Genomic DNA, 27202 nt, shown 5'->3' on the forward strand with positions numbered 1-27202 from the left:
ATGCTGGCACATTTGGACCACGCGCAATGCTTTTCTCTTTGATTCAGCCTCTAATGTACCGAGACATATTGCAAGGCTTAAAGGGCTCTTGCATTGGCAGCTACATCTCATCAGGCACTCCGACTTTCTCCCTCGGGAGGATTTGCATTCCTGGCATTTGGCAATTGCCTCTGGGTCCTTGCCATGATTGGTGTAACCTTTTTAGTGCATTAGTACGGGGATTTCCCACACGTTGGCCTAGGGCCCTCGTGTCTCTTGTACTCATGTAATCATGTAATCTTGTACTTTTTTCCGTAATTAATACAATTAACTTTTACGAAAAAGAGAGAGAGAGAGAGAGAGAGAGAGAGAGAGAGAGAGAGAGATTTTTAGTGCATTAGTACGGGGATTTCCCACACGTTGGCCTAGGGCTCTCGTGTCTCTTGTACTCATGTAATCATGTAATCTTGTATTTTTTTCCGTAATTAATACAATTACCTTTTACGAAAAAAGAGAGAGAGAGAGAGAGAGAGAGAGAGAGAGAGAGAGAGAGAGAGAGAGAGAGAGAGAGAGAGAGAGAGAGAGAGAGAGAGAGAGAGAGAGAGAGAGAGAGAGAGAGAGAGAGAGAGAGAGAGAGAGAGAGAGAGAGCGAAAATCGATGGCGCTTGCTCGCGACCTGCCGTCTCGTCGTCGTCCGTGGTCTGCTTCCCCCCGCGTACAGCCGGCATAGGCCGTTGCCCGCCCGTATCGTCCCTGCCGTCGCCAGCCTGTGGAGTCCCTGCCGTCGCTCGCCTGTCTCGTCCGTGTTCGTGTCACGCGACTGGCTCCGCAGCGCCGTCCTGGTCCTTCCCGGGTTCCCTTGCGCCGTTTTCCTGACCACTCCCGCTCCCACGCCGGCCGACGCCCGTCATCTTTCGCCTACGCTGCTGTCCGCAGGTACGCCTACTTGTTCGCTTCCCTTCTGCAGAGCCGCCCGGTGGCGGTCAACCCTAAGCCCCACAGTCGTCAGCAAGGCAGCATCTCGACCTGACTGCTTGCTGATCTGCAAGGCGAGCAAGAGAGAGAGAGAGAGCGAGAGAGAGACGTGCCACCCCGTCTGCAGCCGCCCTGTCTCCCTGCCGTCGCCTGTCACCGCCCTCGTGTCGTCACCCACAGGCTCCTCGCCTGCATCTGGCAACCCGTCAGTTGCGCCTCCAGCCCTGCTGTCGCCCGCGTGCACTGCAGGCTCTGCGCCTGGTTCACGCCCGTCCGCCTTGTGCGTCCGGCCTTTTGCCCGCGCCTGATTTCTGCCCACGCCTGAGGTCCGCCCTCGCCTGTCGGTCGCCCCCCTCGCCTGTGCGTCAGTCCTCCTTCGAGATCAGCTCGTCATCCAAGATGGCTGGATTGGATCTGGATTTCATAGACCAAACGGTGGCAGCACTTGGCCCAGATTCTGATGCTAAGGAACCGGAGGATATGGTTCTGTGCACTGAAGAGATGCCCCCGGGTCCTGACATCCAGCCTACGGGTAAACGTACCAAGCATACTTTGGCAGAGATAGGTGTTATTCAGGATCGTTCCTATGCGCAGGTTGCTTCGGATTCGGTGGACTCTCAGGATGTGGACTGGGAACATCTGCTGGAATTTGCCAACACTCTGCTTGGCGAATATGTTCAACATAACCAGGAAGCTTTTTCTGACTCTGCACCTGACGATGTTCTGGAAGCTACCGTTGACCCAAAAATTGTCCTACGATATTTTTCGGTGTTTTATGAACGTGCTGTGATCCTCTTCTTCACTGGTCGAATCCCGCTGCTTTCCCGTATTCGCCAATGGCTGCAGAGTCTGCTACAAGGAGTGTGTGTTGAAGAGATTTTTGTTGGGTCCCGGGGTTTTTTTGAGGTCCTGTTGAAAACTGAGACGCACCGTGCTGCTCTCCTGTCTAAACTGCCTTTGTTTTTGGATCGTCGGTTGGTTCATGTGGTTCCATGGCGCCCGATGGCAGATTTTCAGCGCCTGCTGCAACGTGAATGCCCTGTGTGGGTAGAAGTGGAAAATTGTCCGGCTGTTTATTGGCCGCTATTGAAGGATGCTATGGCCGCTGTGGGCACAGTTTTGGTCCCTCCCAGTCTCAAGGCTGTGAATCGCAACCGCTTGTGCATGTTATGGGATACTGCAAGGAAAAGGCCTGCTTGGTTACGCCTCAATTGCTCTGGCATGCATCCGTTACACTTTCGTTTGAAATGGGGCAATTTTGCAGGCCATTGCTTTTCCTGTGGATAGTTGGGGCATTTTATGGCAGAATGCCCAGAGCAACAACACATTTCAGATGCGGGCCATGTTGCTCCGCCCATGGAAGATATGGTGTGTGATGCTCCGTCGCTGGATACTATCCATCCGCCCCAAGTTCTGGCTAAAGGTAAACAACAGGTTTCGGGTCTGGATTCCCGTGCCACTGATTGGGTTGAAGTACGTGCAAAAAAAGGCAACAGGATTGTTGCCGGCATGGAGAGTACTGTGCCTACTACCTCACAAGATTCCATGCGTACATATATGCGCAGGAAGGAAATGTTGTCTTCCGAGCGCTCTGCTCCTGCTATGGTTTCCTCGGCCCCCCGTCCTCAGCCCGCCAGGAAAATGTATTCGGATCGTCTAAAGGGTCCACCTGCAAAGCTGACTTTTGATACCAGAGGCAACGCTCAAAAGCCAGAGGCAACGTCATTACCCCATGGGACCGTCGGTATCCACGTTCCAACCCCAAACAAGCAGATATGCTGTCTACTTCCAAATCTGGTCCTCAGAACTCTTTTGCGGTGTTGGCGGATTTCTTGGATGAGGGAGTCCTGGACATTCTCGCCGACAAAGTCAAATCTAGGCAAGCTGTGCCTCGTACCTGATTTTATTTTGCATACACATGAAAATAGCCACGTGGAATGTGCGAGGAATTTGTTCTCGACACAAGCAACATGCCATGTGGACTGCCTTGTATGAGAATCAGTGGGATGTCCTGTGCGCTGTTGAGCACAAGAGTCACGGTGACGCCGGAAAAGTTGTGGATTGCCATGGCTTTCGTTTGTTCTATGCAGGAACACAGGCCATGCATTATTCGGGTGTGCTCATGATTGTACATGCCAAACATCAGCCTGTTCTTATTAAAAATGATGTTCATGGCCGCTTTTTGGTGGTTGAAATTTTATTCGAAGGGGAAATCTTATGGTTACTTGGCCTCTATGCTCCGAATGATTCCTTATCTCGCCGGGAGCTTTGGCAGACGCTGCAGACTTCCTTGTCACTTGGCAGACGGGGCTTCTTCATGGGGGATTTCAATATGTGTGTTGATTCTTCCCAGTCCACATCGGAGCACTCGGTCATGGATGCGCCGGAAAGTCGTATGTGGCATGAGTTGGCTCTTGCTGTTCTTAAGCAAGATCTCTGGTCCTGGCTACACCCGTCTTCTACCGGGTTTACTTTCCATTCGGCCCAGTATGCAACAACATGGTCGCGGTTGGACCGTATATATATCATGCAGAATGATGATTTTCTTCCTGAGATGCTCGAAATAAAAGTGTTGCAGCAATATGCCTTGTCGGATCATTTCCCTCTGCAGTTCGAGTTGCTTGCACAACCCATTGCACCTTTCAAGCAATTTCTGGAGAGACTCCCTTTGCGTTTCAACTCGTCCTACTTGAAGCATGCAATTTTTCAGGGCTATATGCAGCAATTGCTTGACAGATTCTTCTTGGACTTCTCCTCTCAGGGCACTCCGTCATTTGACAGATTGCTCTCTAATGTGCAGCGGGTTGCTCGGCAGTATGGGATCTATCATGCCGCTCTTTGTCGGCGCCGTCGACAGGCAGCGGAGGACCTGCTGGTTTTGGTTCGCTCTCTGCTGGTGGACACTCCGGATGATGCATTTCTGCTTGCACTGGCCATGCGGGTGGCCGATCTTATTAAAGAATTCCAGTTAAAATCGTATCAGCAGGCCAAATTGCAACATCTGACAGAGACTTTGCAAGATAGTGCATGTCAGACCCATAAGTTCTTTCGAGCTCTCCATGCCTCACCTGCTCGCGAGAATATGACCAGACTCGAGGATGTAGAAGGCCACCTTATCCTGGATCCACAGTCTATTGTGCATATGTGCAGGAATTATTTCCGTGACCTTCTCGGTTCCGCTTCTCCACCTTCAGCCCAAATCACTCAGGCCCGTTCGGTTTTTTATGACCTGGTCCGCAATCAGCTTCCGCAGGACATCCAAGCTACTATGGAGTCAGATATTGGTGAGGCAGAGGTTATGGACGTCTTGTTACACTTGCCCAAAGATAAAAGTCCGGGTTGGGATGGTCTCACCAATGAGTTCTTTGAAGCTTTCGCTACTCAACTGGCCAAACCATTGCAGGCTTTATTCCAGCAGGTGTGGGAAACGGAGATCATGCCTCCCTCATGGAAACAAGGACTTATTAAACTACTTCCAAAAGTTCCTTCGCCATCTAAGTTGACACAGTGGCGCCCAATTTCTTTGATGGGTTCAATGTACAAAATCTTTTCCAAAGTAATGGCAAATCGGCTCCATAAGCATCTCCCTGCCCTTGTGCACCCTCTCCAGTATGGTTTCATTAAGGGCCGAAATATTCTGCACAATGTTTTGAATGCCCAATTGGCCATTGATTATGCCAGGCATTCTAATCAGGAGGTAGTACTGGTTCAACTGGACCTGGAAAAGGCTTTTGACTATCTGGACTGGTCTTTCGTTGCTGAACTTATGTCTGCTATGGGCTTTGGTGCTCGGATGTCTCGTCTAATCTACACCATTAGTGCTGCGGCGTCTTCGAGAGTCATGCTGAACGGAGGTGTTACTGAGGCATTTGTCCTTGCCCGTTCCGTCCGACAGGGGTGCCCTTTGAGCCCTCTATTCTTTGCCCTGGCGACACATCCAGTTCTTTCCATGTTATCTCATATGGCCGCCTCCTCTCAGTTGGCTGGACTGTCGCTTCCTACAAGACAGCACTTCATTAGCCAATCTCTGGCAGATGACACCTTTATGATTTTGCGTGCGGACAAGGATAACCTTCAAAAAGCATTGGATGTTTGGGGTCTCTTTGGTCAGGCGTCAGGCCTTCGTATCAATGCGCTCAAATCAGCCATTCTAAGCTGCACGGAGTTGAATTTGCAGTCCTTGGACTGGCAGGGTCTGGTTGTTCCTCGTGGCTCCATTGTCAGACATCTTGGATACCCTTTGGGTGTTGATGTTCCCCCAAAGCAGCTTCTGTAGTGGATCTCTCAGAAAATGGTGACTAAGTTTATGTATTGGAAGTCTCAGGCCTGGCCCTTCCATGTTCACCTCAAAGTAGCCCAGATCATTATGTTGCCAATGCTCACCTATTTCTTGCCATTGTTGCCCTGGACTACTACGACTCTGAATGCTCTTACTCAGTCTATTCGCTTTATGCTATGGAAGAAGGACTCATTGCATGTAGGTATTTCCTGGATCTCGTGGTCGCATGCGTGCACCCCCAAACGCATGGGTGGCGGAGCTATTTTAGATGCCCAATGCCCAAACTCACATGCAGGCACTCCGTTGGTCTCTTTTCCACGCCATGTGTTCGGATCATCATCCATGGGTCGATATAGCCCGTTATTTCCTTGAGGCCCATGGGCTTCTGCATGGCAATACCCAAATCCGGAGTTCTTGGTGGCATGTTCTTAATGCTGATTCGCGGTTCTCCACTTCTTCTTCATCGCTGCTTACTCATTTGGTATGTTCCTGGAAACAAGTCCTTCAAAAGGCTCAGTGGCATCCAACGGAGGATCGCTTGGCTACTAACTCTTTTCAATTGGAATTACTGGCAGTCTCACGTTTACTTTCGTGGGAAGGTAAATATAAGCTTAGACCACAATTCAACAGGATGGCACGTTTGGGCTTGTCTTCGGTTGCGGATGCCACCCTTGCCAGTCGCAATGTGCTTATATCGTTTCGTACAGCTAGGAGGATTTTCAGGATCCCTCGTGGATATAGGCCTTTATGGGAACAGCTTTTGACGGCGCTCCAGAGCAGACAACCCTTTCCTGCCCTTGCTTCGGATCGTCCCTGGCAGGATTGGGACCTACAAGGCCGGCTGAATTTGAGCAATGCTTCTGCTAACCAAGTGTATCATCTTCTGATTACAGATCATCAATGGCTAGTTCCTAAAGCGAATGCTTTATGGGGATTGCGTAAATCCCGGTCATGGTGGAGGGCAACTGTGATGGAGGGCTGGTTGAACAAGAGACCCTTTAAATATAAAGTCTTTCTTTGGCGAGTGATGATTGGGGGTCTTCCGCTTGCTTCGGCTCTTTCCAAGCGACGAATCTCCAATGGCACCTGTTTCTTTTGCACCACTACTATGGAATCCGCCCGCCACCGATTTATTTCTTGCCCCGTCGCTAAGAAAGTCTGGTTATTTTTGTCGGCTGTTTGGCGAGGGGTGGTTGGTATCACCCTTCGTCCCTTTCATTGGGTTTTTGGCCAGCCCAAATACCCTACTCCCGCACAGCCCCATATGAAGCTCATGTATCACTTTCTTCGATACTGGGGCTGTTGGCATAACTGGACCATTCGGAATGCTTTTCTGTTTGACTCCGCCTACAATGTTCAGCGGCATATTGTGAGGCTTAAGGGCCTCTTGTATTGGAAGTTAGCTCTTCTCCATCGTTCTGATTTGCTCTCTACGAAGGACCTCCGTCCCTGGCATATGGCAATTTCCTCCGCATCCTTGCCATGACATTGTAACTTGTAGTACTTAGAACCTCTTCACATGATGGCTTGGATTGTCGTCATGTATCTTGTAATCCAGTAATCTTGTATTTTTTTCGTAATTAATACAATTACCTTTTACGAAAAAAAAAAAAGAGAGAGGTCTACCCAATTGTGCCTGGAGCCACACCCTTGTCACCCGTAATACCCTTGTATCTGCGTAGACTTATGGACCTGTAACCCTACACATCTATTGTTCTGCGCATTGCTACCCTATTTTTGTAGGTCGTCAGAAAGAAAGAAAGAAAGAAAGAAAGAAAGATATATTGACGTCTACATAAGGCCAATGTGGCCTATGAGACAAAATCCAAAGTACATCCATGTCTAATGTCATCTCATCAGTAAGGTAAAGATAACATTACAAATAAGTGGGTGGCCTATGAAACAATACTGAAAATAACTATAGATGGGACTGTACTAGGGTTGAACCATGTGTAGTGTTGTCCATTGATAGAAAAGAAAAGGAAAGGAAAGGAGAACCAGATCTGATAGAACCATGTACAAAAGTATGGTGGAGACTATAGGCTATAGTTGATCTCAAGATCTGCACATGATCTCAGCTATGATGCGGTCCCTAGCTGCTTCATTGATATGCCTGGTGGTGAGTATTCGGTGTCTCGTGATAATGGCTCTAATCCAACTGTGGTGTGGCTTCCTTGGATGTGGTCCTGGTAGACGGGGTCGTCATGCTTGACGAAGGGAAATGACTCTATCCAATGTGATTCCACGGCGTGGCTTGTAAGGTGTCTGACGGGGTGGCTTTGTCTTTGCTAGACTGGTAGTGTCAGTAGGGTCGGCTTTGTAGAAGAAGTCTGTCACTGCTCTTTGTGTGTGTCCCTTTGGATGAGTTGGCCTCCTGTCTCGCAGTAGTGCAGTTCGGCACCTCTCGAGCTCTAGGAGGAAAAGACCTAGGCATCTTTGGTCCTCGTACTCCATGACGCGACGAAGGGGTCCAAATCCATCACGGAAGAGGCAGTGGTACCGTCCTCGTATGTCATAGTATACTGTGCATCTACATATGTAGTGCTCCTCCGTCTCAGGCTCTCGACCACAAAGTTGGCAAGTCCTATCCTCTGCTAGGGTATTTTTCCATTTGCTTGTCTCCATTTGAAGCCTATGTGAGGAGGTGCGAATTTGTCCGATAGCAACCCATACGCTATGGGAGAGATGGGTGTCCATATATGCTGGCTGAATAGTGAAACCATCATCAGAGAGACACAAGAAATGACTCCTATAGAACTCCATCCTTGATCCTAGAGGGAGTGGTGGATGGATCCATGTCCTTGCTGTCTCAATCCTCAAGATATCAGCTCTGATCACTTGGTTCAGCTCTAATCGACTGAGAGAAAGTGTAGGGCAGTCAAGGCTATAAAGGTGGAAGACGGTCAATATCCAAACCATGTAGGGTCATCCAAATAGCCATATGTGAAAACCAACAGTTCTTGCTTTTTGCTGCTAGTTGTCTAGGTGTTGCCAATCTAGAGTATCTATGGCGTGGAAGTTCCCATAGTCTGTGCCAAAAGGTCATTGCCTTGAAGAGTGTCTCCGTAACTATAGGTGTTGCCCCTAGCCCTGCTTTGACAATGGGATGTGGGGTGGAGGGCTTCCTCCTAATCATGCGTGCTATCATCATGATCAATGGCCTTTCCATGCTATCCCAACCATCATAATAATCCCTCTCTACTCCAATTTGATCAGTGAGTGGACTAAGATGCCTGTGGTACAAGCTGCAACCCCATACCTCTGCTCCATATAGTAATGTAGGTGTGACTAGGGTGTCAAACAACCAGAGCTTGGTGCGGGGCTCCTAGAATTGTATGTGAGCACATTGACTCTCCAGTCCCCCTAGTGCTGCGTATCCACGTGCCAAACGTGTCTCTGATGCCCCTCTCAACGAAAAACGTGGGCCAGAGAAGGTGATTCCCAAATAGACATATTCCCTCACATGCCCTAGTATGTCTCCCCCAAATGTGAACTAGTACATAGATCTAGTCACCCATGCTGCTAAAGTATTGAAAACCATGGTTTTGGTCTTCCCAAGGTTCACTGTGAGGCCTTTATCTCTACAGAAGATGTGCAAAGCATCTAGATGGTACTGCAATCCCTCCAGTGAATTTGAAAAGAGAACAATATCATCTGCATACAGTAATATCAGTATCAGCACCCCTGCTAGGCTGGCTCCAGCTCCTCCTCCTCGGTCTATGTAATCAAACCCTTCATCTATGTATAGACCAAACAATGTGGGTGAAAGTGGACATCCTTGTTTCACTCCTATGGTACTGTTAATCCTCTCTGATAGCCCCCCAGGTACTCGTATATGACCTGTCACTGCCTCATATAATGCATAGACACCCCATCGTATACCCTCTGGTACTCCAATGTTCTACAATCTCTGCATGATGCATGTATGAGGCACTGTATCAAAAGCTTTGCGAAAGTCTACAAAGCAACAATAGATTCTCTTGTCTCGGGCTCGACCCTCCTCAATAATGGCTCTAAGTGTGAGAATATGGTCTAGCGTGGTATATCCTCGTGTGAAGCCTGCCTGTCCTTGTGTTCTCTTGCCTTGCATTTCAGTCCACTCACTGAGTTCATGCTCCAATATAGATCCATATATCTTGGCCAAAGTATGACTGATCATGATAGTCTTGTAGTTGCTGGGAATCAAGGGATAACCACTTTTAAATGACGGAATTATAGTATTGTCTGACCAACTCATAGGGAAACCTTCAATACTGCTCTATTGAACATATGTGCTAATATGGGTGCTAATATGTCACAAGCATGTGACTAATCCATCCTCATCCTGTGCCCTCCCATTTTGTAATCTATAAATTGCATCCCTAACCATTTTCCATGTGAAGAAAGATCACTGTATTGGCCTACAAGCTTGTGGGGGTTGCATAGGTGGCTGTCTTGGTAGGTCATACAACTGTCTCCCATAGTCAAGCCAAGCATTTGGTGATGTAATTTGTATGGGGGGACCGTCTTTCATGAAACATCTTCCATGCGCTCTTGCTATTCCGCCCCAAAAATAGCTGATATATCTCTGCTTCTGCTTTCGCTAAGTAGTCTCATTTCTTCTTCCGCACAAGGCGTTTGAAGAACGCCTTTGCTTGGCAATGTGTCTAAGTGCCTAGCTCCACTTCTCTTTGTAAGCGAGCTCGAGTGACTCTACACTCATCATCATACCAGCTATTTTGGGGAGCAGTAGATTGTGTAGGTCTACATTGGGGCAAGGTGTGTGGGAATGCATACATGGCTGATCCATGTATGGCCTTTGCTAAATCCCTTGTACATTCTTCTAACGATCCACTCAAGTCCAATGTATGTAAACTGGTCTGCAGAGAACCACGGTAGATGTGTGAGGTGTCTTCTGTAAAGTAGTATTCGGGATGTTTAGGGAGGCATGGTGTTTCATGTTTTGTATGTACACAAGAGAGCATGAATGTCAAAATAGCATGATCTGCTACTATGCCAATTGGTCTCTTAGATATCTTAAAGTTTTGGATGCCTGGTATCAATGCTCGTGAGCCTATCAAGTAGTCCACAGTACTTGCCCCTCCTTTGTGATTTCAACATGTCAAATTGTCAGATCTTGGCCATTGTGGCAGACCATTAAAGATGGCTAGTCTATGTGCACTTCCCAAAGTCAATAGGTGTATCCCATAGGTACTCACTTCTTTATCCTGGGCTCTCTTGCGTAGGCCTATTTCATCTATGTCAATCTCTTTGAACATGGCATTATCGTGCATATAAAAGTCACTCTGTCTATCTCCAGTGCGTGCATTGAAATCTCCTACTAATAATATGTCCCCAATGCTAGCATATCTCATGATATCCTCATAGAGTATATCAAAGGGAGATCCATCTCGTGTGGCATAGGTAGAATTTGTAGGAGAGGAAAGTAGCATATGGGGATGAATATACCCGTGGTCTTCCTGCATGTATCCTAATCCATAAATATCGTGCATCATTATCTCTTTTCATTACTTGCACTATCCCTTTGAGGTCTTCCGGGTATAGTATGCCCACATCTCTAGAACCCCTAGTGCTTACTGGTTTTCTAGGTGCTGGACGAAATGCACTTTCCCACTTGTATCCCCGCATGTCTGGTAGTCGGCTACCTTTACATTTGGTGCGTTTCTGTGTACATTGCTATATCTATGTTTCGGAAGCTATCTTCAAAGTAACGAGCATCCAATCGTAGGGCTCCATTACAATTCCGTATTGACATTCGAAGTGTCTCATAGGCCTCATACCGTCATGAAGTCCTTTTGTCAGTGATGATGACTTGTCCATCCCTATAAATAGCCCACTTTCCCTCTTTGTGAGCCTCCAATACCTTAGGTATGTGTTCTTTGCGATGGGCTATTTGTATTGGGGTAAGGTCCTCATCCAAATAAATCTTCTCACCCTTGAGGGCTCTCCTCTTGGAGAGGAAGGCCTTTTTTTTCACTATGTCCCCAAAGCGAAGAATTAGAGCCTTGGACTTAGAGTCCTCTTTCCCCACTCTCCAAGCATTGACGATAGGTACGTCTGAAGCCCCAATTTTGTCAGCAAGTGTCTTAGCATCTTCCTGTGGGGTGCTCTTCTCCTCCCATCCTACTACCCGTACATGTAAAACCCTAGCCCATCTCCTAGCCTCTTCTTCCAAGGTAGCATTCATTACTTCAGCCTTGTTCACTGATGTTCCCTTATTCTTTTTTACTACCTCAATCCATGGGCTGTCTTCTTCTATCTGCTTCTGTGTTGTCTTTGCCACTTTTGCTCATGAGTGAACCTTCCTTTCACATGCCTTCAAAGCCTCTTTCTCTTTTTGTAGTTCTTCTTGCACGTTCATTTCTTTTTTCTTAAATGTATTCAATTCTTCCCCCAGTTCTAAGATTTCAGATTTGTAGGCATCTACCACCTTCAGCATTTCAGTTTTCAGCGTGTGCATTTCGGACAGCATTTGTGCCTATAAGTCATTCGTAATCTTTATCTGCATGTCTTGCATTTCTGCCCTCTGATTTACTATCAGTTCGGCTTTGACTTACTCTTGTATTTCTTTCTCCAATTCTTGTCTCATAATTTGTAGTTCAGAGCGAATCATGAGATGAATTTCTTCGCATTTCTTTTCATTCATGGTGCGTGAGGTCTATCCATGCCTGTCAGATGCTGGGGAGACGGTCCAATCACGGACCCTATGGTCATACGTCTTGTACCGTGTGTTCTTAGAAGGGGTGTTGAACACTGCTTCCATGGATGGTTGTGTTAGTTCTTGATCAGATTCGTCTCCCATATATTCATTTTCCATGGTTTGATGCTTGCATTTGTCTACTTATCCCTCTCTCACACACTGTGTGCAAAGCCACTCAGCTTGTACTTTGTACTGTCAAATCAGAGCAATTTCTGTGATTCCTACAAATTTCTAGGGTTTCCCTAACCCCTCACTAAATTTTTGCAGGCCCGGTAATCTTTTACGAGCCCAAATGCCTTCACACTGTTTACAGTCACTGCAGAAATACAAATTGCAGCCCCAGTGAGTGCATTACTGCATACTCCAGGACATGATCAAAATCAAAGTCAGAGAGATACAGAGAGTGAAACAGAAAGGTGTTGATCTCCTTGTTGCTGTGCAGACCTGGAGGCTTACTAGGCTCCTAGTGTTCTACCTTGTGGCACTCGCTGCTCTGTTCCTGCACGTTGCAGGAACAGGGCTGCCAAAGAAAGGCCAAATGAGCAACTGTGTTTGACTTCTTTTGTTCAGCCTGCGGGGCACCCTTCTGTGACTTGTGCAGCACTACGGTAAGTTGTTATGTGTACAGTCAACGATTCTTCTGCAAACCACACACCATTTGTTTGTTTAGAGGCAGCAACCTTGTCAGTGTTTCCCTACACACAGACTTGATTTTGTAGGCCGACAGAAACTTAATTCTGCAAGCTGACATAGAGAAAGGAAATCAGCAAATATGGCTGGTCCTAATACTGTGTTCTTGGACCAAACGTAGTCTATCCGTGCTTCGAATCTTGTGGCTGATGATGAAGAGGAAATGGTTCCTTGTTTGGAAGAAGTAGTACCTTGTTTGGATAATCAGCCAGTAGGAAAACATCCTAAACATGCCTGAGAAGAACCTATGGTATTCATGGAGGCTTCTACTGGTCCATACGCAAGTAGTCACAGTTCCCGAGGATTCCCAAGAGTTGGATCAGGAGCACTTGCTTGAATTTGCGAACACACTGCTGGGTGATTATGTTCACCAAAATCTTTTCAGTGCGTCGGACAAGGTTGATGAGGATGTCATGGATACTAATGTGGATACTAAGTCCGTGCTGCATTCCTTTTCTGTCTTTTATGAAAAGGGTGTCATATTGTTCTTTACAGGTAGAATTTCGATGCTTGCTCGGATTCGTCAATGGCTGGCCTCTTTGATGCAAATTGACTGTGTGTATGAAATCTTTGTAGGCCCTAGGGGCTTTTATGAGGTCCTTTTGCATTCTTCTCAGATGTGGGATGCTCTATTGGCAAAATTGCCTTTGTTTTTTGACTATTGTTTGGTCCATGTTGTGCCTTGGAGGCCCTTGGTGGATTTTTACTATTTGCTTCAATGTAAATGTCCCATTTGGGTTGAGGTCAAAGGCTGCCCAACAATATATTGGCCTTTGTTGAGGATGCCATGGCTACCATTGGCATGGTCTTGGTGCCACCAACCTTGCATGCTCCTAATCGGAACAGATTATGTATGTTGTGGGCACCGGCCGCAAGAGGCATAATTGGCTGCGCATAAACTGCTCTGGGATGTGTCCATTGCTTTTTTGGCTCAAATGGGGCACCTTTGCTGGTCATTGCTTTTCTTTTGGACAGCTAGGTCACTTTATGTTAGAGTGTCCAGAAAAAGTGGATAGAAATGTTGAGCTTGTGGGGGAAGCAACCATGTTAGCTAAGGAGCCGAAGGATAGTGAAACCCCTCTACAGAGGACCATGGATAAGGGTAAACAACCTATGTACTCGTGATCAATTGGCACCTACTTGGACAAAGGTTTGTTCCAAAAAGAACAAAAGCATGGATGTTCAGCCTCAACTTTGATTGTATGGGTAAGATCATCACCTTGTGAAATTGTAGATACCCTCGTTCAGGTGGACTTGATGGAAGCCGATATTACTGAGTAAGAAGCGTAGAAAGTGTTATTCCATTTACCACATAGGAAAAGCCCGCGTTGGGATGGACTCCCTAATGCCCTGTTTTTAGTCAATCTGGAGTAGCCTAAGGACCCACTGACTTGCCTTTCCCAACATGTATGGTGATTCAGATTGATGCATTTGGATTGGAAGATTGCTATTATTCGTTTGCTGCACAAGTTTCCTTCTCTATGTACTTTGAAACAGAGGAGACACATTTCTGTTATGGGTTCCTTGTACAAAATCTTTTCCAAAGTCATTGTCAAGAGATTGTAGAAAGTGTTTCCATCATTGATTCATCCACGTCAGTATGGTTTCATTAAGGGACCAAATATTATGCATAATATTTTGACTGTTCAGATGGGGATTGATTATGCCAAAACCTTTCGCTAGCATGTTGTTATGATCTAGCTAGATATTGAAAAGGCTTTTGATCATGTTAGCTGGTCTTTCATGTGGCAATTGATGTCTACCATGGGCGAGTTCTCTTATTGTCACTATTGGGATACGGTGGCACATGTTGCACTTAATGGGGGAGTCGCATATGAGATTGCTTTATCTCGTTCTCTTCATCAAGGTGCCCTCTAGTCCTTTATTATTTGCATTGGTCACTCACCTAATGCTCTCTTTGTTGGATAGGATGGCTGATGATGGGGACATTGTTGGATGATCTCTTTCCACAGTGGTCCTCAACTTTTGGGTCAAACATTGGTAGATGATTCCTTTATGTTTCTTAAGGCTGGTTGGATGTGAATTGGGCAATGGCTATTTGGCATTTGTTTGGTTTAGCTTGGGGTCTCCATATTAATGCTCAAAAATCTACATTGCTTTCTTGTACAACGATTGATTTGTAAGCATTGGGTTGGCAGGGAGCTGTTGTTTCTAAAGGAGATATTACCCGGCACTTGGGATATCCCATTGATGTGGATGTGTCTCCTACAACATTCATCAATTGGATATCCTCCGAACTCGTGAGTTCATGACAGGTTTATGTATTGGAAATCTCAAGGTTGGCCTCTTAATTAGTAGCTCAATCTATCATGATTAGTATTGTCTCTTATTTTTTACCCTTGAGGATGAAGAAGTCTCTCTTGGAATTGATGCAGCCCATCTGCTTTATGTTGTGGGAAAAGAAAGGCAATCATTTGGGTTAGATGTGATACCTTGGCAGCATGGCACTACTTCAAAACAGTTGGGGGGAGCTGCATTGTTGGATGTCAATCTTCATATGATAGTCGTGTAAATGGCAGTTTTACAAGCCTTATGCAAAAATTGATGCTTTCCAAGGTCTAATGACACTCAGCGGAGGACAGATTGGCTGCAAATTCTTTCCGAATGGAAATTGTGATGGTATCTCATTTGCTCATGGGAGGAAAAATGGGACATGCCTAAGTTTAATTGTATGGCTCGCCTTGGATTGATCTTGGTGGCTGTTGCCACTCTCTTGCCTTGTAACACGCTCGTATCTTTCTGCACTGTCAAACGGTTCTTCCGAGCTCCTTGTGGCTACCATGACCTTTGGGGCAAGGTTTCTAGACTTTTTTAGGACTGCCAACCTTTCCTGTCCTAGATTCTACTTGTCCCTCGTAGGATTGGAACCTTACTGGCCGCTTAAGTCTCTAGTCTTCTTTAGCTAATTAGATTTACCACCTCATGATAAAAAATCGTCATGGTTGACCATCAAGGCCGATGCACTTTGGGGACTACACAAACCTAAAGGGTGGTGGAAGTTGATAGTGATGGAGGGATGGCACAACAAGACGCCATTCAAAGGTAAGGCATTCATTTGGTGCGCATTGGTGGGTGGTCTTCCCCTTGCTTCATTGCCACAATATTTGTAATGGGAAGTATTTCTTCTATATTGTTGCAATTGATTCTTCCCATTTATTGGTTTATCTCCTATCCTTTTGCTTGGAAAATTTGGCTCCTCATTTTTGACATTTGCCATGCTGTGGTGGGCACTAGGATGTGCCCTTTTGATTGGGCTTTTGGTAAGCCTAAACCTCATGGTCTGATGTAACCCCATATGGAGATTTTATTTCACTTTCTTAAATTTTGGGATTGTTGGTATATTTGGGCCACTCAAATGCATCTAGAGTCATGTTGCAAAGCTGAAAGGACTTCTTTTGTGGCCAAAAGTGTCATTAAACATGGAGTGGTTCTAGAGAATTTTTGTGTCCCACATGCAAAACGGTAATTTTGGAGGATTATTTTACATTTATAAATAGACAGGCTGCCCACCATTTAGCCCTATCCTTGTGTGCAGGTTTTGCACTCCAACGTGCAGATTTCAGTCATCAGGCCTTCACTTAGTGTCTCTCCAGCCTTCGCAACTACTGCCATGTCATCATCAGCATGTCCTTGTTGTGGGCGAGTGCTCTAGACTGCTGTGTTTACTGTTCCAGCCTGTCGCCTTGCTGATCAGCCACGTCGATTGCATCAGCCTGTTTTCGTTCTCAGCATTGCAGTCCCGTACAACCCTGACACCTCTCCTATAGCTATCATCCTGCTATCTGTAGCTCCAATGAATAGTTTCCAGCTTCGTACAGCCCTAACACCTCTCCTATAGCTATCATCTTGGTATTTGTAGCTCCAGTGCATAGTTTCCAGCTTTTGTTGGGTTGTACACTGTTGCGTTTACTAGTTTGCAGCCTCGAGACTGCTGCATTTTGATGACCAGCTTGCTGCCCTTTATTATTTAGCACTCTTTTAGCTCCAATTGGTGGTTACAATACTTTGAATCTGTCTTTGGTGGACATCATCACTCACCACTATGCCCTTGAGCATTCAGTACACTCTTACATTCATTTATTGCATGGATTGATTCACTTCAGAGTTCTCTCTCTTCTCTGTTTGTGTTTGTGTTTTGTGTTTTGTGTTTAGGGTTTGTGTATATTGCATTACTATGTGAGTTATTGTGTTTTAGTCATGTTCGTACATTCTGTATTTTCTTTGTGCAAACTGTAGCATAGCTTTACATGGCATCAAAGCTGGTGCTCTTTTAAAGAGTATCTTGTGGTGTTGTGGAGGCTTGGCTCTGTGTGAGATACATGGACTACACGTAACCATTTCACAATGTCTTAGACTCCTTGGGATCCTACTATGTCTTATCAATTTTCTCCATCATTGGAGACCTTGAGGAGGCATTATGGACTCGATGAGGAAGACCATGCTTCACCTTCACCTTGACTTTCTTCTCCTTTTCTTGACTTCATGATAGAGGAGGAGTTTGAAGAATTCATGTGCAATGAGTATGACCCAACTTATCTCCCTTCTACCAGCTTTTCTACTACTTCCGGATTGGTTGGTGAGGCAAGTCAACTCTTTGATCAAGGAGGATATACGACAATTGGGACGGTTCGCGAACCATCTTCATCATTTGAGTTAAGCCTAGTGTCAAGTTCATATAATCCCTTTGAGTCATACGAATCAAAACCCTCCCTTGTTTCTCCTTTTGGTGCGAAGGATCCAGATAATTTTTAGTATGTCAATTTTAATTGAGGAGACTCTAGATGCAGATGTTCATCTACTGGTATATGTGGAATTGTATCTTTTGTTTCTTGAGTATGGAGTTGGCACTTCTCTTTCACACTTCCCTTCTATCCTACCCACATCTCTTGAATCTTTTTTTCTTGCATTAGAATTACACTCCACTTCTGTATCTAGCACACTAAGAGTTGGGTCTTCCATCTCTGCTCCTAGTTCCTTCTCTTTCTCTATACCCCATGTCACCTATCCTTAGGTCAATGCCACTTTGCACTCTAATACATTGTTAGGGGAAACACCACCCTTTAACATTGTGCCTTACCCACACTTAAAAGTGAGCACATCTATTTACCTTGGATAGGGGGTGATGGGCTACTTCCGTCACTTTCGCCTAACACTCACCTCCTCATCTATTAGCATCTCGGATGCAGGGATTTTTATCCTTTGCTTATGGTGCACCATCATACACTCGATGGGTCATTCCCACGAAAGGATTTTCATCCTCTACTTCAGTCTTCATGTGTCCCTATCCCTCCTCCATGGGCTATTCATGGGGTCACCATGCCCATGCCTAGTTAGTCCATTTCCACTTTTGGATCCATTGTGCACACTTCATGCTTGCATGGTGGGCACCTTGGGATCAATTCCCAAGTGTATTCCACTCCTCCACCCTACCTACCTTTCCCATCTTACAACACTACCACTCTTGTTGCTATGGCCAAGAATGCCTTCACAGATAAGACTTGTTTTCACAGATTGAATTTCACCACTTGGTGGAACTTCATGCAACAAGTACTTGAATCTTAGGGTCTTTGGGACCTCGTAATTGGTCTAGACACTATGCTAGAAATCCTTGAGTAGCTCACCTTGATCACATCCATCAAATGGAGAGTCCACAATGCCACATCCAATGGAGAGTCCACAATGCCACATCCAATGTTCAATTAATTGGGGGCTGCTTTCTACGTTCCACTCTTAGTTACAACATTTTCCCTCACATTTGAGCGTTGGAGTCATCTTATTGGCCGCTATGCAGTACGAGTTTGCACTTGATGTATCAATCTCAACTTTGAGCTTCATACTTTCCCATTAAGGAAGTTGATGATATAAAAATCAAGTTGACTGAATATATAAATTTGCTAGCTGAACAAATTTCTTGAAAAGTATTTCCACTTCATCTAGTACATCGTTTCATTGCCTTGATTGCCAACCTTCTATGAGTTTGAGTATCAGTTCTTGTATTACATGAGGCTGCATGATCATGTCCACAAGAAGTCCTTACATTCTTATTCAAAGAGGGGTTTGGTTGCCTCTTCTTCGTAGGGGAAAATTGGAGGTGGCAAAAACTCACAAGATGTGAAGGTAACTCAAAACAAGGGTGACACCCCTTCCTGAGATGGAGACAAAGAAACGAAACCCATGTGGCAACAACTCCCTAAAAAGAATAGGTTATTCATACATTGCTAAAGATTAGGCCATGTGAACGAGGAAGCCTAGGGTCTCCCACCTAAGAAACCATAGCAGACCACTGTGACTACCTTCCACTCATGCTAGACAATGTCAATGGGGCTATGCCTCCCACTATTGTCCCATCTACTCCTTTTGGGACAATTGGCATTGGACATATGGTACACGGACACCTTCAGCAGTCTATATCTTTCACTACCCTTGAAGGATTAGCTAATTGGTCTGTTGGCTCCTCTCCTATAGCATTATTAGCATCCATTCCAAGGTATCTTCCTACACCCCACCCTTCGTTGTGACTCACTAGTAGGTGTCTGAGATTGATTTTGATCATTCTTGTCCTTCCCTTTCTTTTCCTTTTGAAAAGTGGAGACAAGGGCCCCCTCTATAGGTGAGAGAGAGATAACTCTATGAAATTGTTCAAATAACCAAGCATAATGCAATAGCTAACACCCAAATTCATAGAATGTTTGTATAGTGGGTGAGATCACTAATCGAACAAAATTGGAATATTTCTATGATAGCTTGTTCAAGAACAATGTGACTTGGTTATCAAGGGACTTAGGAAGCCCCTTACTAGCAAACTTGGTGAGTAAATGCCTGTATTTTGCCAACTTGACCCTAAGGTTATTCCGCTTGGTGATTTTGAACTCTTGAAGCTCATGGTCGAGATTGATACAATGGTTCCTACCTCGAGTTGCAAAGTGGTCAATCAAGTGTTCCCACCGCTCAGATGCAAGATCAAAGTGCTATAGTTGAGAGTGGAATTTTGGGAGAAGGCCCTACATTTAGTCAATTGCGGTAGAAGCATTTCTAGCTTTTCAAGAGTGGACAGCCTCTGGAAGAGCCCAAATAGGGGTGGGTTGGGGTTCCAACCCCGGCACTAGGTCCTACAAGTTCTGAGAATCTAGAACATACCTCATCAAATTAGACCATGTAGTGTAATTAGACTTGTTGAAATGACTCTTATCAGTGAAGGCATTCTTGATAGATATAGATGAAGTGTGAGAACTTTGAGGTGTCATCTAAGAGGGGTAGGGCGGGAAGACATGAAGAGGACTTTGGATGCCATATGGTATGAAAGGAGGCAGCATTGGAACCCAAAACCAATTGATCGACACTGCAGAGTGGGTATGCTTGGGTGGGTAAGCCAATTGAATAGTAACCTGAAAGTGCTTGATTTGGTGAATGAACCCCCACCATTTGTGCATCTTCACCATCTAGTTTCATGATCTGGTGTGGTATGTGATGTAATTGGTGGAAGTGTGAACGGGAATGTAAATGAGGGTGTAAATGAAGGTATAGAAGCAGTGGAAGAAAAGGGTGGGAGGGGTGGCATTTGAAATTGTTGTGTAAAAAGGGATTGAAGTGAATAAGGTTGATTGACTTTGTGATGGAAATTGAAATGTAGAAGATAGAATTAAAGATGAAACACTGGCATCAAATTGACTAGAAGAGCCAAAACTCGATGAAGGAAAACTTGATGAAGAGTTACTTGATTTTTTCTTATAACTACCTCTTCTTGTATTTATACACAAGAATCTATCCTCTTCAGGACTTAGACTTGATTAGACCTTTATAACATGGGCGCAAGGACCAAAGGAGGTAAAATGTAAATATTAAAACTTCAAATAGAAGGTTGGTATCTCCTATCCAACAGAGTTGATGATGCAATCTCGTGAAAGGATCTTGGATGGTGATGGCATTGAAAATAGGAAGACATGTGAGTACAGTATGGATGCGGGAGGCTCTTGAAGTTGTCGATGGGCAGCATATGGGCTCTAGAATCTTGCATGGAAGTAGGAGCAATAGAAGAGGAAACAGAAGTATAAACTTGTGTACCTTGCACCAGAGCAGATGGAGTAGGAGTGAAGGATGGTATGCACTCGATACTTCTATCACCAAATTGGGGGGCCCATTCTGGTTGAAGGCTTCGATGGTCCTACAAGATCTTCAGACTTGTGCACAGAATCTAAAGAGAAATGATCATTGTTATGTTCAAGAAGTTGTTGGGTTCGATGCTTGAGGCTCAAATCGTATTCGGCCCAAGAGATTTCGTATGGACAATAGTGTTCAAAGTGGTGAATTGACTTTCCATCTATGTTGAATCTTTGGGAGGTAGTTGCAAGTACCACTCCTATTTGCTTCTTGGTGTAGGTTGTTCTGGAGATTGAAGTGGTGATGAAGTGTTTGAAGCCACCTTCCCTCCAGAGTTCTTTCGTATCTCCAATATCGAGTTTTCAAATCAAGGCTTAGATTTCTATAAAGAGTATCTAGCCCTGATACCATGTAAAGAAATACTCCAACATAGAATATAAACACAAAGTGCACGACAAAAGACAATGATAGAACAGTAGAACTTGGAGGTCAAGAGTAACTCAGAGTGAAAGAAAATAAATGAATGCTGAATGCAGTAAACATACCATGCAAGAATGCATATAAAACCTCAAACCTCCATGTCTCAAAATGCACCAGGGTGGAGATGAATTGGAGAGTGCCGTACTTTGAATGGATCCCAAAATGCATCAGGCAGCCACTGGAAAAGTAACCAGATGCCCCAAATAATTGACAACAGCAGTGCAGATTGCTATGTCCTGAAAATGCAGGGCTGAACCTGATGTAGACTGATCTGGTGAATTACGTAGCAGCAATGCAGGTGACAACTCCGGAAGCAGCTGCAGACAGCAAACACAGCCAACTGGAGTGAAGGCGACAACTGATTGGATGATGCCATCATTGTAGGGCATTGTTTGTGGTGCAAACACAGCTTGTACAGCAGTCCCAAGGTAGAGGATAGCTCCAAACAGGCTGTAGCTGGTCAAAATCTGCAAACATAGCAACAGATGGAGGCTCGATAGGGTGCCTAGCTGGTGGACAGCACCATAAACTGAGATATCCTCTGCGAGGGGTGTGGACAGCAATGGAACAGGGCACCAAAAATAGATGAGCTTGCAAAACAAAGATGGGAGCAAGTGGCTAGGCAGCCTCCTATTTATAGATGTGGATCCTCTGAAAGCTTGGGTGCATGCTTCTCTTTATACTGGTTAGACATGTCCTTACAGATGAATGTGTGCTTTCTCTATATTTGCTGTGAGGGAATTAATTACCCTTCCTTTTAGGCTTCTAATGTGAAATCTTAATGGATATTTCATTAACTGTATTTCAAAGGCACTATCTCACAACTGGACTCATTGGAATTGCCTCTCTCCTATTTTATGCAGCATCATTCTTGATAGACTAGCACATGATGGTAGAAAATATGAAAAGGCAACTCGTCAGCACCTTTGCAGCTATGCTGATGCCGGATTACGGACCTTGGCAATAGCCTTCAAGAAACTTCATTTAGATGAGTACAAGTCTTGGAATGCAGAATTTTCAAGGGCAAAAACATATGTTGGTGCAGACCGTGAATCACGGTTGGAATCAATAGCTGAGCTGATTGAAAAAGATCTTATACTCATTGGTGCAACTGCTGTTGAAGACAAACTGCAGGAAGGGGTAAGCACATTTATTACAGATAGAAGGTGGGAAGGGCTTGGCCATCTGATTGAGCTTTATCAGCTGAAAGGCTTATAGATGATCTTCTATCACAGGTTCCAGAGTGTATAGACAAGCTAGCACAGGCTGGGATAAAACTCTGGGTTCTCACTGGTGACAAGGCAGAAACTGCAATCAATATTGGGTAAGATGAATATTATTTTATGATATAAATTAGGTGAGGTCAATCTTCACAGTTTTCATGGTAATTTTTTGAAAAATAAAGCCATGTGATCTGAACAAGGAATGCTGTTTACAGATTTGCATGTAGCCTCTTACGCCAAGAAATGAAGCAAATAAACATTAGCCTTGATGAAGAGGAAGTGATGTGTGGTGATGCTAGTTGCACAAAAGATCAAGCAATGAAGGTAGGCCATCTTAGTTCCCCTTTCAAAATTTGTGGCTTTATAGAGTGCAGCTAAGATCATTGGAAATACAGCAAGGTGCTTCTAGCTTTCAATTTAGTGACATAGACAGATAGCCGCACATGCAAGCATCAAAATAAGAATATAGAGAAGTGCTTGCTTACTGGAAGTAAGACTTTAGTCAGTGCACTAGCACTTGAACTCTGCAGAATGTTGTATTCTCCAGCTGCTGCACTTTCGTTCTCCCTTCTTGCCACACATTCATTCAAAAAGATTGAGAGAAAGAGGAGGAAAGAGAGAGAGAGGGGACGAGAAGAGAAAAACATGAAAAGAGAGAGAGAGAGAGAGAGAGAGAGAGAGAGAGAGAGAGAGAGAGAGAGAGAGAGAGTATATTAACGTCTCTAAAAGGCCAATGTGGCCTATGAGACCAATGCAATACATACAATGATGGTGTGTTTCTCATCTGGAACGAGAAAAGTTGAAAAACATGCCTATAAGACTGAAAAAATGAAATAGTGTCCTATAAAAGGGAAACATGTCAATGATCTAAAAGTGAAAGTAGAAAAATGAAAACTCTCCATCAATGAGATGTTTGTCCTCTAAGGAGGTGTATCTCTGCAGGCCTGAGGCATCTCGGCATCTGTCTCCTGTGGCGCTCAATGATGGCTTTAATTTGTCTGTGGTGTGGATGCCTAGGCCTTCGTCCGGGTGGACATGGGGGCCTAGACCGGCTAAGTGCCACTGCTCTATCCAAAGGGACACCTACAGAAGATGAGGTCCAATGATGATGTACTCCTGTAGGCTGTGTGGTAGTAGTAGTGGTATCTGCCATACTCTGTCGTGTATCAGTGAAAAAGTCAGTGACTGCTCTCTGTCTATGTGAGCCGAGCTGTGGGGGCCTCCTACTCCGTAGAATTGTTGCTCTGGACTCGGACCCCAAATAGCTGCCCCATATAGGGGAGAGAGAGAGAGAGAGAGAGAGAGAGAGAGAGAGAGAGAGAGAGATTTGGGAGAGAGAGAGAGAGAGAGAGAGAGAGAGAGAGAGAGAGAGGACGTGACGGGACGGCTATGGAGGAGCTCGATCTGACGCCGACTCGCCCCTGTACCTGTGCTGCTGCTATCTGCCGCCGTCTGGCCGTCGCCCGCAGGCCCGTCGCCTGCCTCTGAAGCCTCCGTCGCTCGCAGGCCCGTCGCTGCCTCTGAAGCCCGCCGTTTTTTCGTCAGCGCCTGCTCGTAGCCCGCCGTCGTCAGCGCCTCGCTTCCTGCCTGCAAACGTCCGCCTGCGCACGGGCGCCTCCCTGTGGAGGCGCAGGTTTCGCCGCCGACGCCCGTGTTGGCTAGGGCAGCCTGCGTTTCCTGCAGACGTCGCCTGGTGGACCTGCTGGTCGGTGGTCGCTGTCAGGCCTGGGCGCTGTCGCCCGCCTGCTCGCCACGATCGTCCTCTGGTCGGCGTCACCTCTCAGCCCGCTACAGCGACTTGTCTTCAGCCTTGCGCCCCTGCCTGCTTGCGCAACCAGCACCACGTGCCCAGGCCTGTGCGACTCTACGTGGTCCCCTGTGCGCAGGGCTCAGGCAGAGAAAGCGAGAGAGAGAGCAAGCAAATCGGGGCTGCTGTCACCTGTGCTGGCCCTGGGCGCCCGTCAACGTCGCCTGCACACTGCCTACCTGGCGCGCCAACGTGACCTGCACACTGTCTACCTGTAACCTTGCTGCGCTGCATCGTGGAAGCCCTGACCAGAGAATCGCCAGGATCAAAGGGTGTGCTTGCAGAATACGTCCCTGCACAGGCCGGGACACGACAGTTTAGGGACAGGCAGATAGACATTTTACAAGGACAGATCTGTGCCGAGGAGGCAGCAGATTATTGAAGAGCAGAGACTGTAGACAGTGCATCCTGTTGCTGCAGTGAGGGAGCGAGCGAAAGAGAGAAGACAGCGGTATGGCTGGCCTGGATATGGATTTTCTCGACCGGACGGTGGCAGCCCTTGGCCCTGATTCCGATACCGAGGAGCCGGAGGATATGGTGCCATGCACGGAGGAGCCGCCTCCGGGTTCTGAACTGCCGCCGGCAGGCAAACGCTCTAAGCACACTTCAGACGAGCCAATGGGTCCTCAGGACCGTTCCTATGCGCAGGTTGCCTCCGAACCTGTGGATTCGCAGGAAATAGACTGGGAGCATTTGCTGGACTTTGCCAATACTCTGCTTGGTGATTATGTCCAGCATAATAATGAAACTTTCTCTGCTGCGGCTGCGGATGATGTGCTGGAAGCGACAGTGGACCCAAAATCAGTCTTACGGTCCTTCTCGGTGTTCTATGACCGTGCAGTTATACTTTTTTTCACCGGCAGGATCCCAGTGCTCTCACATATTCGCCAGTGGATGCACCACTTATTGCAAGGGGAGTATGTTGAGGAGATCTTCCTTGGCCCTCGCGGCTTTTATGAGGTGCTGTTGAAATCCGAATCGCATCGAGCTGAGCTACTGTCCAAGTTGCCACTATTCTTTGACCGCCGCTTGGTCCATGTGGTACCATGGCGCCCTATGGCTGACTTCCAGCGTCTGCTTCAACGCGAATGCCCGGTGTGGGTGGAAGTGGAAAATTGTCCAGCGGTATATTGGCCATTGTTGAAAGATGCGATGGCGGTTGTGGGCACAGTGCTGGTTCCCCCCAGCCTCAGGGCTATGAACCGAAACCGTCTATGCATGTTATGGGATACGGCCAGGAAAAGGCCTGCGTGGCTTCGCCTCAATTGCGCTGGCATGCATCCTTTGCATTTTCGCCTGAAATGGGGCAATTTTTCCGGACACTGCTTTTCATGTGGTAAATTAGGACATTTTGTAGCTGAATGCCCGGAACGGCAACTGTCTTCTGAGGAGGCGCAGGTTGTGCAGCCCAAGGATGACATGGTGCTTGATGCCCAGACACAGGAGACCCTTCAGCCCCCTACTGTCATGGAAAAAGGTAAACAACAGGTCCGAGCTTTGGATTCTCCTAGCTCTGATTGGATTGAGGCACGACAAAAAAAAGGTAAAAAGTTGGACGCAGGCCTGGCAGATCCTGGGCCTCATGTTTCCCCGGATTCCGTGCGCACGTACACGCGCAGGAAAGACATGGTCACCCCACAGCAGGTTGTGTGTACCATGGCCCCGTCAGCCCCCCGCAATCCGTCTTCAAGGAAAGTCTATTCCGAGGGCCCCAAGGGCCCACCTGCTAAGCTGGCGTTTGATGCGAAAGGCAATGTGATTACTCCTTGGGATAGGCGTTATCCCCGCCCTGCTCCCAAGGTAGTGGATTTCCCGTCTACCTCTAAAGCAGGTCGCCCGAATTCATTTGCAGTATTGGCTGATTTTCTGGATGAGGGTGTCCTGGATGCCCTCGCGGAAAAGATGCAATCGAGGCAACAGGCGCCTCGTTCCTGACTTCCTTTGTTTGAAAATATATGAAGATTGCCACGTGGAACGTGCGAGGCATTTGCTCTCGCCATAAGCAGCATACCATGTGGTCTGTCTTGCATGAAAATCAGTGGGATGTATTATGTGCAGTGGAGCACAAAAGTCATGGTAAGGCAGGAAAGGTTGTGGATTGTCGTGGATTTCGTCTGTTTTATGCAGGGACACATGCTAAGCATTATTCGGGCGTGCTGATGATTGTTCATGAGAAATACCAGCCTGTTCTTGTTAAAAATGATGTGCACGGCCGCTTTCTGGTAATCGAAGTCCTATTTGAAGGTGAGATTTTATGGCTGCTGGGACTTTATGCTCCCAATGATCCCACATCCCGACGGGATCTATGGTTGACTTTGCAGGGCTCCATGGCACTTGGCCGCAGAGGGTTTTTGATGGGAGATTTCAATATGTGTGTTGACTCTTCGCAGTCCACCTCAGGACATTCGGTAATGGATACGCCAGAAAGCCGGGTGTGGAACTCCTTTGCTTTGCACATACTTAAGCAAGATCTTTGGTCGTGGCTTCACCCTTCTGTTTCAGGTTTTACTTTTCATTCTGCGCAATATGCAACCACTTGGTCGCGATTGGACAGAATGTATATCATGCAGGGGGATGATTTTCTTCCCGAGATGCTGGAGATGAAGGTCTTGCAGCAATATGCGTTGTCGGATCATTTTCCCCTCCAGCTTGAGATGCGGGCACAATCTGTTGCACCTTTTACGCAGCTCCTGGATAAGCTCCCTTTACGCTTCAACTCCTCTTATTTGAAGCATCCAATTTTTCAGGACTATATGCAGCAACTGATTGAGAGGTTCTTATTGGACTTCGCCTCTGAGGGCTTGGCTTCGTTTGCACGCCTGCTCTCTAATGTGCAGCGGGTTGCTCGGCAGTATGGGATTCACACTGCCTCTCTTTATCGCCGCCGTCGACTTGCAGCAGAGGACTTATTGGCCTTGGTCCGTTCCTTGCTCCTGGATTCCCCAGATGAT

General features: G+C 46.3%; 1 protein-coding gene across 1 annotated transcript in view; it reads left to right on the forward strand.

Annotated features, from left to right (window-relative positions):
- Positions 1-27202, forward strand: part of LOC148034101 (putative phospholipid-transporting ATPase 4) — a 131096-nt gene that overhangs the window by 23853 nt on the left and 80041 nt on the right. Inside the window, exons 4-6 of the mRNA XM_087682107.1 lie at positions 22085-22361; positions 22457-22545; positions 22660-22768. Of these exons, the coding sequence (XP_087538233.1) occupies positions 22085-22361; positions 22457-22545; positions 22660-22768 (475 nt within the window). The remainder of the gene's footprint in view (positions 1-22084; positions 22362-22456; positions 22546-22659; positions 22769-27202) is intronic.

The sequence above is a fragment of the Lygodium microphyllum genome, chromosome 7 (genome assembly GCF_053477565.2).
Source record: "Lygodium microphyllum isolate KBCC chromosome 7, Lygodium_microphyllum_v1.1.10, whole genome shotgun sequence".
NCBI lineage: Eukaryota > Viridiplantae > Streptophyta > Polypodiopsida > Schizaeales > Lygodiaceae > Lygodium > Lygodium microphyllum.